Genomic DNA, 27,557 nt, shown 5'->3' with positions numbered 1-27,557 from the left:
TTTATCGAAAGATTCAATTTTAATTTTAGATAGACAATGATGACAAGAGAGGAAGCCAGATTCTTCTAAGTGACAGGACAAGATACAATAGGCACAAATTAAAATACAGGATATTCCACGTAGACACACAAAGAAAAAAGTCCACTTTTTTTACCATAAAGATGATGAAACACTGGAACAGGTTGCCCGAAAGGTCATGAGGGAAGTCTCTCTCAGTCCTCAGAGATATGCAACCCCCCACTAGACACAGTCCTGGGACACTTGCTCTAGTTGACCTTGTTTGAGCAGGGGGTTGGACCAGATGATTCCCAGAGGTCCCTCCCAAGCTCAAACATTCTATGATTCTATGATATTAGGCTTTGCAAGCCACATTGGCAGCAGGATCTAGGAATGACTTTTTCCTCTGTTATTCTAGGATTGCTCCAAATAGTCCTGACACAACCAAGATACTCAGGTAGCACTCACAATAGTAAAATGGCTACTTCTGAATTTGATTAATACTGCAAATTCTTTTGCTGCTTCAGAGTAAAATTCTAGCGCTAAAATTATACCAAATGTAAGTGTATTTAACTGCATCTACTGCAACGTGCAAAATGAGCAAGAAAAACTTCCTTCTTAGACTGTATAGATTTCCTATAAATTACTCTGGTCTAAACAGCAGACGTTTTAAATGTGAAATTAAATAGATGTGTATTCAGATGTCTGATTATTACCTGGCAAGATATTGTTCTTCCATTTTAAAAGAATGGTTTTATGCTGGCACTATCACTTGAGGAAAAAGATTCAAAGTTCTGAAGGGGAAGACTGTTTCTGAACTACATCCAAATTAATTATGTACACGTAGATATTTGCTAGAACTTTCACATTCAAAAGAACAAAACTGCTCAAAAAAGCCTTCCTCAAGCAAATTCATGGCTACCAGGCTTGGCTCCGATTCCTTACCAGGAAGGCACAACTGTAGTACCCAAGACCAAGAAGGGACGGTTAATTCTATTGCCATACTTCTGGAAGGTAAAATGCAGTAGAAATTATAAAAGAAGAATGTTATTTTCATGCTTAGTGCTATAATTTCTAAGTTCTCCTCTCTGCAAAAAACTTCTTGATATATGAAGGGTGTAAATAAAGCCTGCAAGATACGCATAGAACTCATTTGACAAAATTATTTCTATGTGGCTACTAATATTCTCTTCAGTTAATTTTTCTAATTAACTACATAGTTCCATAATGAATCTATCTGCTTACGGATGATGTATTCATACATCTCTTACCAGCACACCATAGACTTCCTAAAAATAAAAAACAAGTAATAAAACCAGTGACAAAATTGCTTTGAAAATATCCAATATTTTAAAAAATTTATTATTTGGGATAATCTTCTCAATGTTCTTTAAAATCAAGTTGCTAATTTATCCTGTTTGAAAGGCACCGTAGGGACAGTGAGTGGTGAACAGTAAACATCTCATTGGCACTTTTCACAACTGGGGAATTTATCTGTCTCCAAGAGAATCCAAACAAAAGGTGAAAAGCAAGATACACAAATTGGAGCTAATTTGTAGCTGCACAGGCCTGAAACCTCTAATTTCCATGCTATCGTGGCATCTTAGGCACATCCATGTCAGAAGTTTCTTCAATAAAATTAGTTTTTTTATGGGAAGGCTCAGCAAGATCTTCTCTGTGGTCTCCGTTATTCAAGTGTTCCTGGTCTTCCCTCTTGCGTTTGTTAATCAGGTGATTTTCTCCCTCACACAGCTTTCCCTCTGGGATGCCCAGTGTTCTCAGGCAGACAATAGCTGCAGCCTGTTCTGCTAGTTTCTTTGACTTGTCCCTGAAGAGCAAGCAGACAGGTTAAAGTAGAAACCAAAGCCTCTACGCTACCAAAAGACAATCAGTTTCCTGTCTCTGATGCAACACCATGAAATAAACAGCAGAAGAACAAAACAGGTCAGTTCCAGAAAGTATTTCAGTCTTGCTAGGTATCAATGTTGATGCATCACTCCTGATGTAATATTCCTAGAAAATCTGTTTCTAACAGGTCTTGTGTCTCAAGCACTCTTCATTTCAAAGGTATGAAGCCAATATGTGTTTGGCCCAAGGGGTTGCAACCCTCAGAAAGTTAGTTTTTACAAATACGATCACTAAGCAAAACCGAGTTTTGAAGAATCACTTTCTTGAAAGACACTCAGGCCCAAATATAATCTCAAGCAGGCGTACAAGTTCATTGATGCTGACAAAAGCAGGAACTGTTCCATAATAACAAAAATTCTGTCACTTCCAATAAGGACTCCAGATTACACATTTGTGAAACTCAGTATTTGAAAATGTTTTCTTCTCAAAGTTTGTTATCAGCTGAGCTTAACTTCATAAAGTCTCTGAAGAGGAATACTGCAAACACCAGGAACTGTTGTGTGCATTTGTCCTCTTTAAAACATTCAATGCTGAGCTCTAGCTTTGCAGTTAAATCAAGTTCAACTTAGGTGCAAATGCCTGAAGTCAACTCCAGTATCAATAGACGATCATATAAGATACCACCATATAACTTTAGAACAACCCTGGATGTAACTGTTGATTAACTGTGATCTCTGAGAAGCCACTAAACTGTCCCCTGCTTCACTGTATATCGACACTTAATTCTGACTCGTTATTGAGAATGGATCTGCTGTAGCACCTGAAGATGTCACCTCCTCTAACGCTCCCCTGGTTGGTTTCTAAACGCTTCACAGACAACTGAAGCAGGTCACCTCTCTGCGTCCCTTCTAGTACAATTTGTGGACCAACGTACTAAGTGAATTAAAATCTGTAATTGTTTACTTGATTATGCTAAAGCTTACTTCCTCTTGTCACATTCAACTCTCAGAAATTTTTCATCCTTTCTTCCTCCCAGAGGTAGCTTTAGAAGGTGGCTTTTAGTCAGCTTTTACCAAAGTCAACTGGATTAAACTGGAGTACCCTTTCATTGCAAGTTTTGAGCAACATTTCAGAAATATTTACAAAAAAACATTAAAGATAGCTTACCACAGAGTTGATCTGTATTTTTGCTCAGCTACTGTCACTACTGAACAGAATAATCTATCCAGTGGTCTTTGAACCTGGAGGAAAGAAGGAATTGAGAGAGAGGAGAGTGTCAAAAAGAATCACATCATTTACAGAACAAACAACATTGTCAAGGTCCCTTGCTATTCTTGTCTTTACATCACAATGAAGTAACACCTTTAGAATAACTCTAATTCACACCACAAATTTAACCTTGCATGCTTAAGATTAAAAAAGAAATTGTCCAAACTGTAAATATTTTTGCTTTGCAAAAAGAAATAATCAAATAATGTCCCCATGTAACCAAGCGGTTGCTCCTGTCCAGGATAGTTCCTACTTCTAACAGTGTGCAACAACAGAGAAAACATTCTGAATCCAAATTCTTTACTTCACAGAAGAAGTAAAAGAAAGTAATAGACTCCTATGTAATGACCTGCAGTTACATCAACTTCTTTCACACATTAATCTAAACCAGACTGAAGGTCTGACTTTTAAAGTTTTATTTTCTAATAAAATAAGGCAATATTTTCATACATATGCGTATGACCATTTCTGAAGCTGATTACTCAAGGGCTATGCCAGACTGCAAAGAAGAATTTCTCACTACCTTGAGTTCTAAAATACTAAAATATTTCATAGAAAAGGCAGAGGAAGAGGTTTGAAAGAGTTTCTTTATTGACTCACAGTTTCATAAACAGGCTGAGGATGTTTTTCTTTCCTACACCATTCCAGAAGATACATTTTTGGAGTAATCTGTGGTGGATATTCTCGCCTAGGCAGAAAAATTTGTGGTCAACAACTGCGCACAGAGTTCAATTCTAAAACAGATAGAGCTGCTTACTATATTACTTCTACCAGCTATTCTTTATGGTTTCATTTAACAGCTCAAATTATGAGAAAAATGCTGCGTCGTTATTATATAATTCAAATAATATTTCTGACATAACATCCATAATAAAATCTAAACTTTTCTGTTAATTCTTCCCAAACATTCACCCCCTGTAGTAATACAACTAGAGTACTTGCCAAAAAGGAGGTTCTAACTAAATATACGACACAGAATAGAGATACAGTTTGACAGTGCTTATTTAAGTGACAATTAAACACTAGAAGAATGAAAAGAAGCTGCTTCTGTTATGAGACAGTGGAGTTATCAAATAAAAATATGTAGGAAAGGTAGGCATTGATCCAGTTAACTGACGCAGAATTACAGCCCCTTGTACTTGGCAGAAAAAAGAAATCCTGTAAAACCATTGTATTCAGTCCTCAAGGACTCAGGTAATATATCCTGTAAATATTAAAGCATTATGACTACCTTTGAGGAGCATTCTATATCACACTCTTCTTGAGCTGTTTGATAGGCTTAATAGCAAACACAGCAAAATCAGCAAACACTGGTATAATGTGAAAAGTAACAATTCTATAGGCTTCACAGATTACAATCAAAGGTTACTTAAAGTAATATCGTATTGTGTTTCAGTTAAATTGCACTAAAAATAACCGAACTGTCTTTGTATACTCGCATTTGTCTATGTACAGATGTTTGAATTTTTTTTTTTTTTAAAAAAAAAAAATCACTCAGCACTTTTAATAAGTTAGCTGAGATAATTAAGCAGTCGCGGGAAGCCTGGAACTAAAGAACATCTTACAACATCCAAACAGCACAGGAAGAGTGGTGATGCAAGTGACTACGTAATGACGTACAAAAATTGCTTCATAAAAATTCACTCAGTAAGTGCTGTTATGCAAATTGTTACTTTCAAAAAACTGCATGGCACTGTCAAATCCAGTTTTTACTTATAGATGCAAGATAGTGAAAAACTTAATTTGTCTGCTTACTTGTCAAATCTAACAGCCATTTTTATTACATTTGGATCTTCCATTTGGTCATCTTCGTCTTGTGCCTCAGCTTCTAAAGATGTTTTCTTTGCTTCAAAAACAGCTGTTGTTTCTTCATAGAAGTCAGCCATTTCAAAGACTTCACTATCCAAACAGAATTCCTTTGGTTTAGAGATCAGCTTATAAATTTTGTATCACAATTATGATAGAGTAAAGCAAGTACAGAAATCAATTGTTTAAATAGAGTATATATATCTACCGAGAACCATATCAAAGCATGGCTATATTCTGCACAGTGGCATTATATTGTTTCTCCTTCAATTCTTATCAGACATTGCTGAGCTACGAGTAGAAAAAGAATGTTCTCATTTCCAGTACTATATATTTGCAGCCTGAAAGTCTAGGCAGAATCAATCAGAAATACAGGTCCTGCAATATTCAAGTTATTAGCTCGATTAATAACTTGCAGATGGATGAATCAGCAAAGAACTTCTCCAAGTGACTCCTGGTGCAACAACTTCATAAGGGCAATATGAGTGAAAAGCAGGATTATTGCTGCTGCTTCTAATTTTAGTATTTAAAAATACTTTAAGGAATAAACGCTGTAGCATTCAAATACATCAAAATCAGATTGATATCTTCAAATATCTCAAACTCCCAAATTCAGAGTCTTATTCACAAGCCCAAATACAACAGAGGAAGCAACTAGGATTTGGGTCAAAGGCAAGAGCCTCAAATCCTTTTAAACTTCAGATCCATGGCAGGCTGCATCTACTTTGAAAAACTGAAGCTATTCATTTTCTGGGGATGATAACAACAATAAAACCTACAGCATAAGAAAACTTTTACTTTCTGACTGTTACAAGAATGCTCATTGGTATCACACTGTTCCATGAAAATGAATTCTGGCCACAAAGCCATCTCTGATGGTCGAAGTGGAAAAGCAATGAAGCCGAATAATGCTACCTGATGCTTTTAACAGAAGACAACTTATTATGTACATTTTCTTTGTCAGAAATGGAGCAGCCTGTTCTCTTGCATTCAGTACTGCAGTTAAAACCTCAAATGGCTGCAACTTGCCATCACCACCTGGAGGCAGCAGCAGTAAGTAACTTTATCTGAAGATGTATAGGTGCATTTTAAACAGCTGAATGTTCCTCAATTACCTGGACATTAAGCAGGCTGTTTAGAACAGTGGTTAAAAGACTGAGTCTGCTGACAGAAAGTGGTTTTATAAGTTCAAGTGTCTCTCTCTGTCCCTGTCTCATGTACATACGTTGCTCAAGCCCATTTTGAAATTGGTATTGCATCACACATACAAAGTGGATTATGTTCAATTTCAGAAGCCCCTAAAGAATTGTTAGGCATAGTACATAAAACACCAGACCTCTATGTAGTGTTTACATGTATAAACTGTGACTCTTCTAATTACCTGTTTAAAGGCTTGACTCTTATCTACAATCTCTTTTCTTTACATACTACACATTACTATTCATCCAGTTGAGAACATCAGCACCCTGTTGGCTAAGATTTACTTGAAGCTGTAAAAGATTGTTTCAGTTTCAATCTACACTATATCTCTGCTAACCAAATTGGAAAACTATCAAGAAAATAGAGACTAAGTTACTACACTAAAAATTGATCACCTAGTTACACTAAAAAAAGCGAAAAGCAATTTGCACAGTATAAATGTCATTTATGGATTCCGCCACTGCTTTATGATTAATGAAGACTAGCTCCTTTTACACATATAAAGTAAAAATCCTCTTCATTGCATTGTAACGCAATAATTGTAGACAGCAGTGTCTATAGAGCCAAAACTGGTAAATGACAATGAACCAGCAAAAGGATTGCAGGCATTTCCATTCATTTTGAACATGAACAGAAATGCTGATTAAGGATTGCTAGAAAATAACAACTTGATTTGCAAAATATTTCAAGCTTTCAACATTTCTAGCCATTTTCATACATGTAAGACAAAGAGTTCCAGACTGTTTATTTTATAAAAACAAAGACACTCTTCCTCTTCATTCCATCATAAGGATAATTACAGCACACAACATGGATATGACACCTGCAAGCTCAGACCTTTATTTTGTTCAGTTTGGGATGGGTCCAAACCTGAATTCCCCTGCATTCTGTGTGAATCCTTTAATCACATGTCTATTTCATGGTTTCTCTCAAACTTTTCTTTCTTCCTTTTCTGTCTTCCCCTCTGAGAAATCTCATCCAGATTATTTCAGATGTTCAGGATGAAGAGATTCTTTAGAACTACCATATTTCCTCAAAGAGGTTGTCATCATTCATTATGATATTTCAGTTATGAAAAGCAACACAAAAGAAACATCTAAGTATCATATAGGCAACCTTCATAACTGCTTTGAGTTTAGCTCCAAGTGTTCATTTAAAACAAACATCTTGTCATAAAAATTCTAGTAACATTAAAAACCTCACATGCAAAAGGGGAAGTTAAATATCTCTGGAAAAAGAAAAGCCCCACACTTTTAGCATTGTCTAGTGGTAGTCTGGAGGTTAATACTTTTGTTAATCAGTTAATGCAAATACTGGATGTCTGTCACTCAGTGAAGCACCCCTCAAATGAGTATGTCAAACATATAGACAGTTCTAGGGTTAAAGCTTTATCACCTGAGCATGAAAGAAACATGGAAAAGTTTACTATATTATTCCACATCTCACTAACTGGATTTTTTTAACTTCTTCTGAAGGTACGAAATGCCAAACAGTGCTATAGACAGAGAACTGGTTTGCAAATCTGGTAGAGGGTACAATTCCTATTTCTGAAGTTCATGCTTACCAGATCTCCCGTGTGGACTGCGCAGCATGCAGCTTCTTACCCTGAGTAGTTTCCAACTGTTCTCTTAACATCTGACACAAACAGTATTTTGTGTTGGTATAGTGATTATCATACCTCACTGCCTGAAGGAGAGAGACAGTGTATAAAAACAAATTTGTCTTATATAATACTCATGTCTCTTGATAAAATTCAAAATTGTTTTTGAAAGGCAAGCCACAAGGTACAGTTTCTTCAATAACATGTTCAAGACTACTCATGAATGTGAGAATAATCTGATTTTTTTTGCATGCTTTCATGAACAGAAGTTCAGCTTATTCATATACTTATGAAGAAAGTTGACTAGTTCACATAACTGACTAGCAATGCAGTGATATTCTACTAAGTAAATAGTTCATGGCAGTTCAAATTTTCTAAACCCCAAAAAATTTGATTTGATGACATGGTCAAAGCCACAGATTTCTGATTAATTTCCTATTATGTCATTAAAATTGTGTATTTTGAATAATAGATAAAGTTTTATATAATAGATGACTCAACTAACGGCGCTATAGTACTACAATACAGCATTACTTTATTGGCAAATCATGCCTTTTGCTTTCCTGCTGCTAAAAGTTCTTGACAGTATTTGTGAAAAGCAATTAATTTCTAGAAAGTGAAGCTAGCAGCAACTTAGTATTTAATATTCTTTCACTCTTCTGTTCAATGTTATTTGCATAACTGCAACATCAAGACAGTTGGCCTACATATCTTTAGCTTTTTCAAATTCCTAGACATTTTTAGATAGCCTTGTAAGCCTCCTAAATGTTCCCAAGAAACTACAGCTAAAAAGCACAGTATGTAAGAAATGAATGACTAGGAAAAGCTGTCTTCTGAATAGATTTCTGATGGTTTTTTTCTGAATGAAATAAACACAGGAAACAGTGGCTGGTTTGCAAGACTCATCTCATGTGCAGCATGTTAAAATACTCCCAGAGCCCAAGTCTTTGAAATTAAGAGTTAAGATACTATAGCGAGCTTTGGATTAACAATTCTAAACAATCTTAACTACAAGGAAGATCTTCCGAAAACATACATATTTGATGTAATCTTGCATGACTTCCTTCAAGGGGAAAAGACCCTCCTTTCTGAAGATAGATGGGTTCCACATGGCAGCACGAGCTATCATTACTGATGAGGCAGCTGTTGCTTTCTGGAAGGTCTCAATGTCCATATATTCTTTGATTAAGTCATGAGATCCTCCACTGAAAATTAACATCACTGTTATAATCATGAAAGTTTTATTTACTATTACTTGCACTTTACCACAGCATTATATTTTCAATGTGATATTACACTATTAATGGTGCCAAGGTCTATTTAGGATATTATCTCAAATCTAAGAGAACAAATAGGTCTGTGTTTTATTAGCAATGGCTCATTAAAACACTGATTTTATATAATACTTTCCATTATCTGCATACTTCTCTTAGAAGACTATTTTTATGAAGAATACAGTTTGTGTTTTACAAAAACTATGTGCTTTCACACAATTCTTAATGGATAAGGTTCACAAAGAATCACTTCCATGTTTTTTGAAAAATGATACCTTGCAATTGCCAGTTCTGTAACCTTCAACCACATACTAACTGTGTTCGTGCAAGAGATATTGAAAACAAGGTAAGTACGGAAAGAGTCATAAGTATAGAAAGAATCATACCACTTTCACTCTGGCACTAACATAGGGAGAGTAACTACAAGTAGTACTTCTGGATCAATCACAAAGCACTTTAAAGTTATAAGAAGGTTGCACTGCTTCTGCTGCACTGCCTCAGCTTTCAAGTCAGCAAGTCGGACATGTTAGTAAGCAAAAAGAACACTTCAAAAAAACCCCACTTTTCTTTGTCTTAAAGCTTCCCTTCAAAACATCTTTAAAAAGTTGGATTTTCAGACTATAAAGTAAGAGTAGGATCTTTATCCCTTCAAAAGTAAAAACACTGTCAAATTTAGAATAAAAACTAGAGAATTATAAATTACTTTAAAATCAGAAATTTCTATTGTGAAGACAGCACGGGCAAGCTTCTTGCACTTATGAAATATTATTCCATAAACACAGTACATTCTAGAAATCATAGTATCAATTCAAGTTTTCTTGCCCCTCCCCCCCCTTTTTTTAGCACCAGTCTACTTCCTTTTATTCATTCCTATATACTTCCTGACAAAACTTGAGGTATAAGACATTAAAATTGTCAAAATACTAGCTAAAAGTTGTCCTGCACTTGCAAATTTTAAGTTAGGCACAAGCATCTTGCAATAATAAGCTAATTAGTCCAACCTACTTTGCTATTACTGGAATCGAGACTGCTTCAGATATGGCTTTGATCACATCACAGTGGACAGGGTGCTGAGGTCTCTCCTCCTTCTTCCTTCCCAACAAAGAAAAAAAGACAAGACCAAACATTTCCTATGGAATTTGTAGATATCTGAATCACAGCAGACATGACTCAAGGGTTATTGGGACATACTTATTCTGCTTATTTATTTTATATATTTGGTATAATTTTCCTTTTTTGTTTGGTTTTTGGTTTTTTTTAAAACACAAGAGAATTATTTCACATCAAATACTCTTTAAAACATTGTTACTGCAATTCCATATCCAGATAAGCAGCATTTTTTTAGATACAGAGTATGCAAGATAATTATAGTTTTATTTGGTCTTCGAGACAAAAGTTTTAGAAAAAATAGCAGTAAATGGTTCAACTCCCTAATTACTGGCCTGATTTTCTACACCACAGATTTAGTTAACAGCTGAAATCAAAACGATGTATTACATGTAGGGTATATTCTAGTCATATCTCACTGTGCTATGTTCTCCAGCAAACAACAACAAAAAAAACCCACAACACCACACCACAACTTTCTCTCTCTTGCCTAAAACTGATTTACCTTCCATGGACTGCAATGGCAGCAATACCAGTTTTTTCTATTCTCTTCACCAGATTCACAGTATCCTCAACCTGAGGGATAAGAGAGAATGACATGATTTTAGTTCAAATAAAAAGGAATGACTATCATGTGATCATCGTACCAAAAAATGCTGGAAGTCTTTTCTTTCAGCTATAGGGACATGATTCCTGTATTTCAACAGCAACTCCCAACCCAACATGCATAACCATTTGATATATACTTCAATTAAAGAACTACACATTATGGCAAAAATGAGAATCCATTTTCAATATTTCCTTGAAACCACAGATCACAAACTTTCCCAAAGCAAGTAACACAATATTCCTGTAGTGGGAGAATCATTTCCAACAGGTTTTTAGACTGTCATTTAAAAACAATACAAAACACTTGATTAGCAAGTCCTCTCTAATGACTACTCTGTAAATTGTAATTAAAATGCATCTTAATAAAAGGACGCCTTCTGAAATCAACCTAACATGCAATCACACATCTACAAAATTCATCTCAGATGTGTCTTAAGAAAGTTAACTACTATCTAAAAAATTCTAATGCTATTCATATCTGACCAGTGAATCAAAAGATACAGGGGAAAAAAGGGAAGCTCCCAGTACAGCTTCAAAGAGGTAAGAGGATGTTAAAGGGCAGAAAGGAATTTGGCACACTGGAAAAAAAAAAAAAAAAAAAAAAAAAAAAAATCACAATCTCTATATACCCACAGGTCAGACAACCCTTTAGGTCACGACAGCATCCCAAACAGAAACTACAGAAATTTTAATTCCAAATGCTACTTCATAATAACAGCTCTGAAATGCCAATATATTAGAATGCTATATAATCTAATTGATTTTAAACCACAGAATTAAACAATAACTAAACACTATAGCATAATGATTTATGTTCTTACTGAGGGCAAAATGCGAATTTTGCAGGTTACTGGTTTACAAATTCCTTTAACCAGGGTAGTCAATATCTGGAAAAAAAGAAAGAAAAAAAGACAATAATATGGTCACAATGGCGACATGATTAGAGCTCTCCTTCCTTCTCTCGAAGATACAAAGAAATGAGAGCAATTAGTTACTGTTCCTCTATAAAGAATCTTCCATGCTAGGCAGACACATGCAGTCTGTAATTGAATATATAATTTTATCTGACAGATATACACACATTTCTAGTCTAAGCCATTTTTATTACCACTTCTTTTTTAACTGGATTTTTACAGAGCAATTAACTGCTGCTGGAGTTTCAACACTGCTTTTAATATGAGGTGACCAGTAAAGTCTGATCATTTCAAAATAAAGTGCAGAAGTTTTTCATTTTCATGCAACTGTTTACATAGTCATCTCATATTAGAGTCGCGAGTTTCTTATAAAAACTAAATGTAAGTATTCCCCCAAAAGAATTTTTTTTAAAGAGAAGAAAGCCTTCAAAATGGAAAAAGAAGAAAATGTCAAGCAACATCATTAAACAACATCACTAAATCTTCTAACAAGAAAATTGTAAACTGCATTCTACACTTAACACAAAGCACATTTTATTCATCAAAACAAACTCAAAATAAGCAGACAAACGAGCAGTTGTTAATTTAACCATTTAAGAACTGAGCTACAGAAAGAATCTCCTTTTCACTGGCTGAATATAAGTCCAACAGACCACTCATGAAAGGGACATATTTAAACATATGCATGTTTAAATCACTGTATGACTATACTAAAAGTGGTACCAGAAGTCCAATAGCTCTCTACATAAAAAAGTAGAAAGCAGCTGATCCTGACTGTTATTAGAAAAATAATTGGGTTTGAACTGTTTTTTGAGATAACAGGCATGTAATTCTGAGTGCACTTCCCTCATATAAAATGGATGGAATTATGGGTAAATAATTTCTTCCAGAGTTGTATATACTATGAAACTTGAATTCTGTTTAATATTACTGCACTTATTAGGTTTCCAATAAAGAAGCAAGCTGTTACAGCCAGCATTCACAAGTCCTTGTACTTAGAACAGCTGGCAAGTAATCAGTGTCACCTTGCACATCCTACTCAGGTCTCTCCTCAGTAGTGTTCTCTCAAAACAGTAAGATGCAATAAAATGATCTAAAGAACCCCTCTCTTCAGTATTTTTAGTTTGTTTGTTTTGCATATAAATCAAACCAAAATGACATCATTTCCCAAACACCATCACTATAACATTTTTCTTATAATAGCATGACAAGCAAACTTTAAGTGCTCAGTGTCAGCCTCATCAAGGATTCCAATGCACAAACCAAATCCTACAGTTTTTCATCTTATGGAAAGCTTGATTTGGAGCCAATAATTTCAGATGTCTTTTGCAGGCTATAAGTTTAGTTGTTCCTTTGTAGTTGGCTAAGAGTAATTTTCATGCCAAAGATTTTGCTGCCTATTAACATCTTAAATTAAAAAGAACTCGAAATTTTAGAACATCGAGTCTTCTACTCTTCTGAAGATCAGAACAAAATGTAGTGGTTGTAGAGCAGAAGGGAAGCTGTTAGTAATCAAATTAACAACTACCTCTCACTCCTACAAGACACGGTTTTGCCAGATTGACTTCTGGCCTGCTAAATACTTTCCACTCAGTTCCCATTCCTAATTTTTTTCCTTTCAGCCTTCATCACCTCATGCTTCTTGAATGACAGTTTAATTCTGGACAGTATCACCTACCTTACCTAACTAAAGAAGCACCATATAGGCCTCAAAAAATTGGGTTCCGGTTCCAGTTCTGTTGCTTGTACTGTTAGCTGACTTTCTGCAGATAACACCACATCTAATTCTTTTGAAAAACTGAGGTTGATACCAACGTTTTCTAAAAATGTTTTGAGATCAAGACTTGATCACTTGTACTTTTGCTTTTCCCATCAACTAATCAAAGAGAACAACAGGTCCAGTCTATTCCATTTAAACTCTTGCTTTGGCAGAATTAATAATGCTTTCAGTTCCTGAATGGTCAGTTTATACAGCTTGGCTAATGCTGTGGCTCTTGACACCAAGAGATTCTTGTACTTGGCAGAAGGCTAACACTCCATCATGGTTATAACTTTGATGACATGCCCTTCCAATGGCATATCCTTAGGGAATGAAATAAATGACGCAGAACAATCTGTTTTCATGTCTGAGCTGACAAAGAATAGTAACTAAGCAATGAATCAGCTTTTTGAAACTGTAGAAGCCCTACTAGCCTACAAAGCTGAACGGTGTTATCACAATAAGAGGAAGGATTTACAAAACAAAGACTGACAGAAGGAAAAGGCTTGAACTGCAGGGATCAGAAAGAGATTAGCCATCATGCAGAGAGGGTCATGCAGCTGAGTGAAGAAAGTCTAGTCTCTTTCAAAGATGGACCTACATCAAAGAATCCTTAAAACAAAAACACACCCAAAAGCCACATGGAAAGAGGCAGAGCAATGCTTTTGGTATTTTTGTTTTGTCCGGATCTGCATACTTTCACTAGTTGATGAGAAAAAGAATAACTACGTTGAAACGTTTGCCACTGTGATACTGCGACCCACTTATTACGAGATATGAACTGTAAACTAGAATTGCCCTCAGGAACTCTGAAGGAGCTTTTAGTTGTTCACTGTATCCTAAGAGGAAGCAAGACAAAGTTCACAGCCAACTTATCTGAAGTATGAAGAATCAGGTCTTTAAACAGAAAGAAAAGAACTATATGCCAAAAATGTTCCTGGAAACCCAGAGCAATATCTGGTCTCTCTTTAACCTCAGGAAGCTTAGAAGTTCTTAGGAATATATATGTGCGCACATATATATTAAAAAAAAATTACCTATGTTTCTACATTACATACAGATAGATGTGTGTATATATCTTTTTCATGTAGGTTCATACAAGGTTTATATATAAAATAATATATATACACATACATACGTATGAACCTTTTTCATACCGGTTCACATAGGGTTTTTATACAGATTTACATCCATATGCATGTAACACTCCTCCCTCAGCAAACATAGCACCACACTGTGAAAATTTAAAAGTGAAAAGGAAGAAGGCAGCAATTTTACTGTCCAGACAATGACAAGGAGAACTAAATTGGGATTATTTATCTATAACCTTAATTTCAGCATTCAAAACCAATTATTCCATGCTAGCTTTTACAAATTTGTCTTCTCTGCATTCATTCCTGCGTCCAGTAGAGCACAGTACATAATACTTTACAAGACAGTTCAAAACCCACAAGTTGATATACTTACAGACTCTATTTTGTCAGGATCGGATAGCAGTGCTGCTCCCATACCTCCCTGGGAAAACATACAAAAACTGTTACACACTAGGCAAACACGTTTTTCAACTCGATTATTTTGCTTAATAGCAGACCACAGCAAAAGTACAATGTTATATTAAGAAAAAAAATTAAAAATGAGAAAATGGCAAAATCGAAAATGCAAGAGCATTAGCGAACACTTTGGTGAAACACATTTCCTAGAACCGTATCAGCAAAATTAAGCAGTAATTCAGGGCACCAACTTGCTCCCATTACTTCGAGGAAGAGACATGATTTCAAAAAGCCGTTTTCAGAAACTGTAATCATCTGGTTTCTACTCATTAAATGACAGCTGAACTGATTTATTGTTTCAACTTTACACACCATGTTTGAGAGGTGTTGATGTCAGTAGTTTCCGTCTACACACTACCTTCACAAAATCAGACTAAGACATATTAAGTGGCTGTATTGAACACTTTAACAATCTAATATTTTAGCTCTTTCTTTCTGCACTACTTCATCTGCCTACATAGATCTAGAGGCCAATAGGCAGACATAAGAAATAAGTTTAAAATTGCGTGAATGTTTTTGACCCAAAACTACTGTCGGAGAATAACCATTCACCAGTATTTGAATTTTTGATCTTTCATCCTAGCATTGGGTGGATGTTTTGGTGTTTTGTTCTTACCTGAAAGGTGTCAAACATTCTTACACACCTCATATGCTCCAAAGGAAATGCAATCTTTTCTCTTGGCTGACAAACTGAGGAAGGAGGGCAATATGCTCATGTGAGTAGAGCCTGTACAATGCCACAACATCATGCAAGGTACAGGCACATTTGGCAGTGTCAGCTTTGGCCTTTACCCTTCCCTGTTTCAAAAGTATTGCTTTCATGCACCAGATAGCGCATTTCAACCTGCCATGTTATTATGCCCAGATACAATAAACTGCCAAAGAATCCTATTTTTCCTACTGTGAAAGGGGAGAGGGAAAAACAGTTTTACTTTGTCTACAGGCAACTTAGGTTGACAATAGAAAATACATAAGCTCTATAAAAGCTTAGACTGATACTAGAAATCAGAACAGATCTAAGTTACCATGTATGTTTGTGCTCTTGCTTTAGTAAGAGCCCATAAAAAGCTTCCAGATGTAAAGATGAGCAACACAGAATTAGGGAAGGTACAGACTGTGTGGATATATTTTTTTTTTCCTGTTTAAAGGATGAAGGATTACAGCTTCACATGGCAAAGAACTAGCTCCAAATGCTAAAAATTACCACACTATGAAGACCAGAGGACAGAAAGTTTAAATGCAATAGTCAGGCTTCTTCCCTGGAATGAGGTTTTAAGTCTTCTAAGTTGAAGGTTGAAGCTCTTTTTCTTTGACAATAGATGCAAAATTTCTCTTATCTATTCTATATTAACATCTGATATCAAAATGGAGCTCCATGGTCTAACTCATTGATACATTATCTACGCACTAACTGGCTTAACAGTGCAAACAATCAGTTTGACTACACTGCGCTAGCCACAGAAGATAGAAGGCTAGTTTAGTATTGCATGTGCTTACCTAAAAAAAATAAAAGCTTTAACTCATCTATCCTACTTCCCTCTAAAACTGACCAATAATTTAATTCAGCATTGCTAAGTTGCAAATGTTTACTTGGTCAGATGACAAACCAATTCCTATTTTTTCTAAAACTAAACAGAACATATTTCACTCATCCAACAAATCAGTGACCTCAGGAAAACATAAAATAACCCACCAAACTTCATTTTATCCTGCCTTATCCAATTTACGTTTAAGTGTAACATACAACATAGCCTGTCAGAATTTTCAGAATTCTAAATAACTTCAGTGTCAACTTTGTACAATAATACAATTTAACAACCTCATTTATGCTTTTTCACAATATTCAGTGGTTGTCAGAAAATACAATCACCACTTGCTCAGTGGTTACACATCCACACTAACCAGAGCTTACGAGCTTCATACAGTTACTCACTTTAGTATATGGTATGTTTAATTACACGACCAAACCTATTCTTCAATAAGATTTCTATTAGACTATGTTATTTTACTATATTAGGGCCATGACACCTTCAAGAGACTTTTTTTTATATATATTAAAAAAAACCAAACAAAAAACACCAAACAAAACCCACCACAACCCTCAAGTTTATCTGCATCAAAATTTTACTGCTTGAATTTGTTCAACCCAGAAAACCAGAACACATATTTCACACTCCACGCATCTAAGAAAGAAAAAGCTTAAGAGTAATCAAAATCCACTTGCCTTAGTGGAATATTCTTTCGGGCATCCCATGTTGATATCAATACCGGCTACATCACTCTCTCTGAAAGAAAAGAAAGGAACAATTAAAATATTTTCTAGCTTATTAGAACCAGAATGAGGAAACAGACATCTTTCCAGGAAATTTGTTCCATCATCGTTAGGGCTAAAACAAAATTTAAGATTAAGTTTTTGAGCATCTGAATTTTTAGCTTCTCATTTATGTAAGTTATGCAAGATCACTCTGTTCACAGGTTTCAATGACCAGTGCCGTGCAGAAGCTGCAAATACTGATCTCAAATATAGGATTTAATATAAATATAGGTTTAAGTATATATATTCACGACTAAATTCACCACTGTCACTAAAGACCTATTGAAACATCAATCTATTTAAAATGGAGCCTTAAAAACACCTTTAAAAATGTTTGAGACACACTTCATTTCTGCACAATGTTTACTGGGGTCTTCAAACCACAAACAGTAGGAGATACTTTAGGGATATTTGTTTTACTTGCAGCTGTGCAACACCCAGGGAAATCATATATTGCAGAGATCAAGGACACACTGCACTAGCAAAAAGCCATCAATCCCCGTATAGAATTTATACAGCTGCTGTTTCGAGCAAAAATTATTTTAAACCCAAGTTGCAGCTATACCATTACACCACTGGCCTTTTGAGATGTTACACTTTACTGTGCAGCTCCTATAGAACTTTTTCTGGTCATATCAAGAGCCATCTTGATCTTCTCAGTCAAAAAATTGTCTACCACAGTAATTCCTCTGTACAAAAAAACCACACACACACAGTGGGAAAGGGGTGAGAGAACATGACTTACACAAGCTTAGCTACTGCCAGGGCTCTTTCAGCATCTGCTGAACCCTGTTGGTAAATCAAGAAGATTTTTAATTGTAAAATACCATCACAATCATTTTTAAAAGTGCTCACTTACATACATAACTATATTTGCTCTAAATATTTAGTATAAAATGACAGAGACCCATTCACAGCACAATAGATAGCTAAAATATTTAGCTAAGGCATGTACTAAGTAAGCCACTGAATAACAAAAGGTGATGCAAAAAGGGATCCAGAGAGGTCTGTCTACCCTCTTAACCTAAAGTAGTATCAAATGTTCTCAGCTCACTGTTAGATATATATCTAGCAAGTTCTTAAGAAATTCCACTTATATCAATTCTACAGCCACAACAAGCAACCTATTCCAAGGCTATCATTACCACTGAAAAACATCTTTTTCAATATCTAATGCAGTTCACATCTCTCCTTGCCTCCAACTCCCATCATCTCTTGTCCTACACAGAGACGTCTCAAAGAACAAATTAAAATTACTACCTTCGTCTCTCCAGCAGCCTTTAATCCATTTGTGCAATGTTAATGCACATGCTAATCCTCTCTTATCTACACTAAACAACACCATTTCTTTCAGTCTTCCTGGTGAGACTGTTTACTAGACAGTACAAGAATTAAACTTGTGATAAAACATCAGCATAATTTATTTTTGGTATCTATATGTTTGGAAATGTATCAAAGATACCTATTACAAAAACAAACTGCTGTCACAGAGTACAGAATTATCACCTCTTCTGAAAACAACTGTATGGAGAGCTTATAGTGTAGCTTCTTGAATGAATGTGTACCAACAGATTAGAAATTCTGCAACACATTTGGTGTTAAATTTACATCAAGATCTGATAGCCTGCAATACACAGAGCTGCTTTAGACTTAATGTTACTAGCATCACCTTGTTTAACTATGTTGTTATGAGATGAGTACCTGCAGTTGGTTTCTTACCATTTGAAAGACAACACGGTGCCTCTCCCTTTCACAAGTTCTAAAAACAACTCTTTCATTAGGTGCAACAAAGTCCACTGTTTCAAGTACTTCTGTATGAAATGAGAAATAGATTATATACAAATGCAATCATAAAGGAAGTCATATGACTATATAACTTCTATATAAATGAAATACTATCAAATAAGTTTTCCATGAACAGCAGAACTAACAGCACCCTACCTCCTGTATGTCCCTGCAGTACATTTCCGCACATTGCTGTTCCCTCCCCTAGCACTCCCTCATCATCCCCCAGTCTGTTTCTTGGGCAAGCATCAACATTACAACAAGTGTAACGATGAATCAGACAGAATGAACATAAGGGTACTATTTTGGGGAGGGGGCAGGAGGGGAAAATATGTCTGTAGCAGCCTTCTGTTCCGCAACAGGGACACTACAAACAATTGCTTCTCATGCCACTCAGCTGGAGAGGTCTCAAAGATCTCTTTTTAAGAACCTGTCTGTGAAAATCATGTTAGCTCAAATCTAGCCCATGGACCTCAAGGCAATAAAAGAATGATAAACACCGAGATCCTGTGTGTCTTACTCGCTTACTGTAGTAGACTAAAAGGTATGTCTATTATAATGCCACAAACAGCTACCATTTATAAAGACTCATGATTAGAAACTGTCTTTATTACAGTCCAAATGAATTTGTTTCTTGGAAATTATCAAACTCTCATTGAAAAATTAAAAGGCTTTGTAATTAACATTAGTAGCTTTGTTCAGGAAATTGGATTTCATATTAATACACAGACATGTAAAATTTCTGAAAACAACCAACCAAAAATAACAACAGAAAAACCCAGCACCCACCAAAAAAAAAAAAAAAAAAACCCCACAAAAGACAGAGCAAAACCCACCACACAATAGGATTTTTTTCTGTTTATCCTTTCCTGTAATAGCATACACAGGTAGTAGAGAATAAGAGGCTGAAACCAGTATGCATACGTATGCAGAACTGAGGAGAATTATATGTTAATTACAATTTCATTATTTGTCTTTTAAACCCACATAAAACGTTTAATTTTTTAAACAATGCACAGGAACTTCAGTTTCCTGTCTATACCAGCTGCTAGTCTCTTTCACCTGCTGCCAGGAAGCATAATGCTGAGACATTAATAATAGATTTGAAACCTTGATCACGTTTTTTCTTAATAAAAAGAAAACATGATTTCAGGAGCTAAAACTATGAAATATTTCACTTTAGAAGGCCTACACCTGCACATGCCCTCTGCCAAAAGTTTAACAGAAAACTCACCAAATCCTTATAATAAACTAAGTCGATTTTGGAGAAAGAACTTGCCTTAGGCCTAAAAAGAATAACAAAGTGTCAGTTACTAATACACTAACACTATCCTCCAAAAAAGTTTGTAGTTTTCTTGAGGGCCGTGACCTGAACTATTGAAATTCTTTAAGAAGGGAAACTGAAAGTTTGAAACTGTAAAGCAGCAGATAGGTGTAAGGTAGAGTTTCAAAGGCTCATATTAAGTCCCTCGACACTGTCTAGAGAGACTATATGTGCTAACGCCTCACTGTAATCACTACCAAATTGCTTCAGAAAAATAATTACCTTTTGTCTTAACTAGAAAGAATACTTACAGATGTTAACAAGAGAAATGCGATACTTGCCATTTATTACTCTCTTACACTGCAGCATCTTTATATCAATCAGCTCCTGAGGAGAAAGAAAAATATCTCAGTGAGTTGAAGTGTTTAAATCACCCAGCTCTAAACAGTTGCCTATTTTGTAAAATAAGAATAAATATCTAATTAACTTGATATACTAAATCCAGAAGAAGAATGCAAAAACAAGAGTTCAGCTATACAACATGCTCAACTGAAGCTTCAAAATACAAATAGAATATATGAACATAAGAATATGAGACATTTGCTTAGATCTAGAAGAACTATTCTGTTTAAACACCGATCTAGCAAGCCGACAACAAAGCAGAACAAGCCACCTAGACTAGAACGGGAAAATAACTTAATGCTATAACTACAGACCAGCACAAGAATCAATACAGATTTGTACTGGCCAAACACATACATGACGAAAACAGCTTTAAGACTTCTTTATCTTAATTCTGAGTTCTAACAGCTCTCTACATTTGCTTAAAGATAGAATGAAGCTTTGCACTGACCTTTACTAGAGAACCTAACATACAGTCACTAGTACTCTAGTGTTCCTAGTTTTCATTTAAAAGAAACTCGGAACTTCAATCTACATATAAGAGCTTAACTGCAGATTTATGCAATTCAATTTATTAAGGACACCATTTGAGTCCTTTTCTCATATGTATCTCATCAACTTGATTATAGGTGAGCTTTAAGACAAACTGGCGGCCTTTAATTGACAAAGAGCTACAGCTTGAGCCAATATAACTTGTTAACTGCTGAAATAAATATGTAGTTGATAGGTCAATTGTTATATAAATTGAGAAAAAACCCCACCATATTCTAGTGCTAGTTGCCTGAAGAGGTTTAGTCTGCTATAGAATCTTTGTTTCATCAATTAAGACAAGGTTTAAAACCTGCTGATTTATAGGTAAGAGAGAATCAATAAATAAGGTTAACTTTAATTTGTTTGTATTATATCATAGGTGTTACAAGTAGTGCTTTTCATTTCAGCTGCTAACTAATGCTTTTGGTTAGGTACTGTTCACTTAATGTTTTGAAAATCGAAGATGTTTCAGAACTTAGAGGGGACTAGGGGCAAAGGACTAGAAAACAAAAGGATAAATCAGAAAATTAAGTTTTCCCATACAGAAGTGAAGTTACAAAATGCAGTTATCCATGCTGTTCTGTTACCAAACAACTGCAGTATAATTACCTAAAACAATTGTTCCATTTTATACTATCTTGTTAGTTCTCAAGAATAGCTACAGAATGTAGTTTCTCCGATAAAAACCTATTAAGACAGATATTAAACTGAAAACACTAATCCATGACAAATGTATCTTAACTCCCCTGTCTTTCAACAGCAATGTAGGAGATCTACATTCTGATATGAGGAAAACTACAACAGGTTTTTGGCTACAAGAATAACTTCTGCACTACAAGATTTTTTTTACATGCTGCAACTTGTTAAGTAACTTTGAGAGTCTCTTCTTTTGAGAACTGTTTTTCTGGAATTGTGGCAAAAAATATGTACAAAGGAGAAACTGCTTTAGCTATACAGTTTATAGTACTGAATTAAATAACTTCTCATGCTTTGTGACTTCAGCAGTAAGCAAAGCAATACCTTTGTGGGTGTGGTTTGCTGTGGGGTGGTTTTGTTTTGGTTGTTTTTTTGTTTTAAAAAAAACAGCCAAGTGAAAACAACAACAACAAAAAATCAAAACCATTTCTGTTACTATCTTCTACTAATTTCCTAGACAATGGTCCTGTCAGATTTGTAGCTAGTGAAATCCAGTAGCTGCTCAGTAACAAGGTTCTTTCCTACTACTAAGAGATACCGGTAAAGTATAAAGGCTGTCTGAAGTCTGATACACTTTTACTGTTTAAGACTTCTATATTCTATAACTCTGTGGTTGTGACTTTCTCTATGTGTGATCTTCAGCTAGCCTCCCAGAGGGAAAAAAACCACCATATTTTCCCCTAATCCCATGTAAAGCAGGGAGATCATGATTAAAAGGGCAGTGAGCTAACTCATGAGAGAGCTGCTGTGAAGATTCCTGGAGAACATAATAAATGACTCATTCTGGCAGTTTGTTTCAGCCTGGTACAGATAATTCTCTAGGAAAGCCAGTATTCATGTCAGGTTTACATTACATTAACTGTTTAACTCTTTACTGTTTGTTTGTTTTAATCTTGACTGAGTCATGTAACTTGTACCAGTGCCTGCACTTGAGAAGAGCTAATTACAGCACTGAAGGGGAAAATGGGAATAGTGATGTACTGCAACAAGGAGGACAGTGAAGCTTAAGTTACAGACCAGTCCAACCAAGAATATCTGCAGCAAAGTGGAGTCCCCTCTTTTTGAAAAGTAGTTAAGCAACAATGACAGCAGTGCTGTGAGGGGTATATACAGGTGCTCTGGGTCAGTGTAGCAGAACTAATGAGGCAATAGTGTAGGTTGGTTTAAGACTTCCTTCAATGTTATAACTCTACTCCAAAAAAAAAAAAAAAAAAAGAAAACCAAGCCAAAACACAGTAGAATGTGAGGAAATCGTTATGGTGAGTGTTTTGCCTAAACAAATGGAAACTGAATAGTCTTAAAATATGGGTTTGCCACAACTTGAGGACTGCTTAAAAGGAAATGCCTTAAGCCAGATAGATTCTTCTTTCCTCATTTTTCTAATAAAAACGTATGTAAAAGGAAAGTCTTACGGTAAACAAAGTCTATTTGTACTTTTTTAAAAATAATGATGTTATCAGATAAGACTGCCTTGTCTGCTCATCCTTCATACCTCACAGTACACAATATCAGCACCGTAGTCCAGCGCAAGAAGACGCATTGGTAATGTTCCTACTCGCACCATTGGAGCCAAGATCTTCTTGCCTCTAAAACACAGCGGCGTGTTCACCGTCATTCCTGTCGCCGTACTACCTGAAACGGAAAATCACGGGGGTTGGCCCTGGAACATCATCTCCTACCCGCCAGCGCCCAGAACTTTCCTTTGGCGGGAAGCGGGGGTGTGACCCTGTCAAACGTGGCAGGGCTCACTCAGCAGCTCGCTCCGCGGCGTCCTCGCCTCACGCGGCTCTGGCGCCGGCTGCGCGCAGCCCCCGGAGCTCGGCGGTGCCCGGGGGGAGCTCCCCGCCGCACGGGCTCCTTTTCCCGAGAGAGGGGCGCCGGCCCGGCTCTGCCAGAGCCCCTCAGGGCCATGTTTGCTCCCGCGGAGCGCGGCACGGGGCTCAGCTCTCAGCCGCCAGCTGAAAAGGCGAACGTGAAGGGGCCGCCGCCGCCGCCATCACCACCTCCTGAGGCACCGGCCGCCGCCTGAGGTACCAGCCGCGCGCGCCCCCCGTGCCCAGCACTCACCCTCCTCGCGTGGCTCCGCCGCAGCTCCGGGGGGCGGGGGGAGGCGGGGGCAGCGTCTCTTCACGGCGTCATCGGGCAGCGCCGCCGCCACGTGAGAGGCCGCCATGGCGCTGAGGCGCGGCGGGATAGCGGCCGCCGTCCCGCTGCCACCGCGGCGGCTGGCGGCCACCCGGGCGGCGGCGGCGGCGGGCGCGCAGCCTCCCGGGAGTGTGGTGCGCATCCCCTGGGCCTTGCGGGTGCGCCTGCAGCGGGGCGCGCAGCGCCGGCAGCGCGGGCAAGGGGAGGCTGCGGCGGCGCGGCCCGGGAAGCTGCTGCTGCGGAGCCGGCGGCCGGAGCTGAGCCAGCCCCGCTGGCAGACGGTGGGGCGCTGGGAGCGGCCGCAGCTGGTGTCGGCGGGCTGGAAGCACAGGAAGGCCCGCGGGGACTACTTCCAGCTGGAGCCCTCGCAGGAGGCCGCTCCCGCCCTGCAGGCGCCGCCGCCTGAGGCGCGGCAGGGCCCGTCCTTCGCCGAGATGGGGTTGCGGCCGGCGCTGCTGGCCGGCCTGGAGAGCCTCTCCGTCAGCCGCCCCACGGCGGTGCAGCGCCTGGCCATCCCCGCGCTGCGCCGCGGCCGCAGCGCCCTCTGCGCCGCCGAGACCGGCAGCGGCAAGACGCTGGCCTACCTGCTGCCGCTGCTGGACGGGCTGCTCTCCCGCCCCGAGGAGCCGGTGGCGGAGGCGGCGGGGCCGGCGTCGCCCCGCGGGCTGGTGGTGCTGCCGTCGCGGGAGCTGGCGGCGCAGGTGGGCGCGGTGGCGGCGGCGCTGTGCCGGCCGGCGGGGCTGCAGGTGCGCGGGCTGACGGGCGGCGGCGCGGCGGGCGGGCTGCGGAGGCAGCTGCGGGCGCCGCCGCCGGGGGCCGCCGTGCTGCTGGGCACCCCCGGGGCGCTGCGGGCGGCTCTGCGGTGGCGTTTCCTGGCTCTGGGGCGGCTGCGCTGGATGGTGCTGGACGAGGCGGACGCGCTGATGGACGAGTCCTTCGCGGGGCCGCTGGAGGAGATCCTGGCACACGCACCCCTGGCCGCTGGTGCCCCCGGGCCGCCCGGCCCTGATGAGGCGAGGACCCAGGTGGTGGTGGTTGGAGCCACCTTCCCCACAGGGCTGAGTGAGATGCTGGAGAAGTTCACGGATGTGGGCCGGTTTGTCACCCTCACCACCCATAATTTGCACCGCCTGCCACCCCACGTCCAGCAGAAGTTTGTCCGCCTAAAAGGCCAGGACAAGCTGCCTGAACTGCTGCAGCTGCTCAAGGAGGGCCCAGCATCCGGCAGGGCTGTACTCATCTTCTGCAACAGTGCCAGCACTGTCAACTGGCTGGGCTACATCCTGGATGACCACAAAATCAAGCACCTGAGGTTGCAGGGGCAGATGTCAGCAGCTGCCAGAGCTGGCATCTTTGCCTCCTTCCAGAAGGGTGACGTGTCTGTCCTTGTCTGTACCGACCTTGCCTCGCGGGGGCTGGACACCAGCAGTGTGCAGCTGGTGGTCAACTATGACTTCCCAGACACCCTGCAGGATTACCTGCACCGCGTGGGCCGAGTGGGCCGGGTTGGAAGCAAGGGGCCTGGAGCCGTGGTTAGTTTTGTCACCCATCGGTGGGATGTGGACCTGGTGCGGAAAATAGAGACTGCAGCCCGGAAGAAGTCAGGTCTCCCAGGCATGGACTCCACTATTAATAAGCCGACACCTAAAGGAGGTTGATTCAGATTGCCAAGCAGTAATAAGTGGCCTGGTAGGGACTAAGCTTGAGGTCATTTAGGCAGAGCAAATGAGTGTCTGTGTGTAAGCTGGACTGAAAGTAAAGAGAATTGATTTTCATAACCAGGTGATCAGGTTAACTTTGTGCACTGTTCTAGAAGCTGCAGCAGTCATTTCAATAGGCATCACAACTCGTGGCTTTCCAAAAGGAAGCTAGTAAGTGGGTAACAAAATGCCTTTGGAGAAGACTGAAGATGATCTCATTGGTTGATTTTTTGTTTAATTTTGTTGAAACTATTAACTTAAATTCAAATCAGAATGAAAGTATGCCTGTGTGGTGTGCAGCTCTGTTGTGTTTCATTGCTTTCCACCATCAGCAACTAGACATTCATTATTAAAAATTACTACTGTGGCAGGAAAAAAAAAGAAAATATTTTCCTAACTTTGACCAGTTACAGGTACATGTAGAAAGACTAAAGGACAAATTATATTTGATTTTCTTGTAATGTAGCAGTTCATTCAGAGAATTCTAGACGAGATACCTAAAGTTTGGTGGGAACAAGAAGGCACAATAAAGCTTGAGGCTTTTTCAAGGTCTTAGCTTGTCATTTTGTGGTTACCTTTCACTGAGAAAGGGGATCTTGCTGCTTCATGTTCTATTAAATAACGAAAAGAAAAAAAAAGTTGTGGTTTCTGCTCTTTTTTCTGCATGCTATAGTGACATGTCCAGTCTTTGATTATAAAAAACCCCAACCCACAAAAAAAATTTCTCCCGTTAAAGGAAAGAAGCATAATGACTCACAGGTAACAGAGTGAGTGTAAGATTTCTTTTTAATGTTGTGTCATTGTTCTTTTCCGCTTTAAACCAAAAGGAGGCTGAGGTTATTTCATATCTGGCTGCCTGTTTGTATCCATGGTAAATAATCACACAAAAATAGCATTTTAGCTCTGATTTCTGTTGCATTGATTTATCAAAGCATTTTCTTTTACTGTTTGTTTTTGCCATGCTATCTACTTTAGCCTGTGCTAAAATTTGGTATGTAGAAATGGTAAGCTGTTAAATGAAATGAAAAGATCATACAGTATATAAATCACTGTTTTCAGAGGAAATAAGGTACTGGAGCTACTCTTAGTATACTAAGAGTAAAAACTAAGCAAACAGAAAACTTGCACAGATAATCACTTAAGGATAAGCCTATATAACCTTATCTTAGGAAGGACATGTACTCTGTTCACATTGCACAGTTGAAGGGCTCTTGGGGAAGTTACAAGCTGCAGTAAAATTATTTAATACAATAGAAAGCTTTCAACTTTATAGAAATACAGTGGAAGAGTGATCCACTCAGACTGGAAACCTTTATATTTTGGACCCATTTATTGCACGGACTACTTGCCTCTTATCTGTAGTTCACTTAGCTGCAAATCAGGCAATTTTTGTGTCCACAAGCAAAAGCTTACTATTCATGTATAAGAGTAGGATAAATCCTTAAACAGAAGTCTGGGGACAATCTAGTAGTATAATTTACAGAAGATCCTATTTCCACTTGTTAATAGGCATCTTATGTTGTATTAGGTCCTCTGAACTGCTGAGAGAGAGCTTCAATTAACTAGAGACACACAGATTAATTTAAATGAGGTAAATTGTATTCAAGAATCTCCAAGTAAGAAATTTAAATATTTGCTTGCCTGCTTTGCCTAAGCAATTTCAGACTGACTCCATCTCAAGTGTCATATAATTTGGATCCGATCTTTTTCAAAGCCGTAGCACTTCACCGTATTAGCATAAATATCGAGTTACTACCTGCTTCGCAGACTGTGTCTTTCCTGAAGCA

The 27,557-nt window shown here is 38.4% G+C and overlaps 3 protein-coding genes across 3 annotated transcripts in view; 2 read left to right on the top strand and 1 right to left on the bottom strand.

Moving 5' to 3' along the window:
- Positions 1-24,144, bottom strand: DUS2 (dihydrouridine synthase 2). Its single transcript, XM_065640734.1, has 16 exons — positions 23,993-24,144; positions 23,418-23,557; positions 20,638-20,683; positions 18,967-19,058; positions 17,993-18,036; positions 17,158-17,218; positions 14,851-14,898; positions 11,532-11,597; positions 10,607-10,677; positions 10,000-10,086; positions 8,757-8,925; positions 7,685-7,806; positions 4,870-5,013; positions 3,715-3,802; positions 3,013-3,086; positions 1-1,825 (listed from the first exon to the last, which is right to left on the bottom strand). The coding sequence occupies exons 1-16, from the start codon at positions 24,096-24,098 to the stop codon at positions 1,588-1,590; spliced, it is 1,596 nt and encodes a 531-aa protein (XP_065496806.1). The 5' UTR covers positions 24,099-24,144; the 3' UTR covers positions 1-1,587.
- LOC135991890 (dipeptidase 2-like) overlaps positions 23,640-27,557 on the top strand; it is a 52,112-nt gene continuing 48,194 nt past the window's right edge. The window contains exon 1 of the mRNA XM_065640729.1: positions 23,640-23,955. The gene's annotated coding sequence lies outside the window, so the exon portion shown is untranslated. The remainder of the gene's footprint in view (positions 23,956-27,557) is intronic.
- On the top strand, positions 24,021-26,389 carry DDX28 (DEAD-box helicase 28). Its single transcript, XM_065640726.1, has one exon. The coding sequence runs from the start codon at positions 24,097-24,099 to the stop codon at positions 25,726-25,728; it is 1,632 nt and encodes a 543-aa protein (XP_065496798.1). The 5' UTR covers positions 24,021-24,096; the 3' UTR covers positions 25,729-26,389.

This window comes from Caloenas nicobarica, chromosome 9 (assembly GCF_036013445.1).
Source record: "Caloenas nicobarica isolate bCalNic1 chromosome 9, bCalNic1.hap1, whole genome shotgun sequence".
Classification (NCBI taxonomy): domain Eukaryota; kingdom Metazoa; phylum Chordata; class Aves; order Columbiformes; family Columbidae; genus Caloenas; species Caloenas nicobarica.
Note: the sequence above shows the minus strand (reverse complement) of the source record. Positions and strands in the feature narration are given on the sequence as shown.

What these genes read in the sequence shown, in the direction of transcription:
- DDX28 (XM_065640726.1), top strand. Translation starts at nt 24,097, where the DNA reads ATGGCGCTGAGGCGCGGCGGGATAGCGGCCGCCGTCCCGCTGCCACCG.
- DUS2 (XM_065640734.1), bottom strand. Translation starts at nt 24,098, where the DNA reads ATGGCGGCCTCTCACGTGGCGGCGGCGCTGCCCGATGACGCCGTGAAG. An exon ending in GCCATTGCAGTCCATGGAAG is followed by an intron (nt 10,087 to 10,606) that starts GTAAATCAGTTT and finishes TTTGTTGGGAAG; the next exon opens with GAAGAAGGAGGAGAGACCTC. An exon ending in TCGATTCCAGTAATAGCAAA is followed by an intron (nt 8,926 to 9,999) that starts GTAGGTTGGACT and finishes GTTAATTTTCAG; the next exon opens with TGGAGGATCTCATGACTTAA.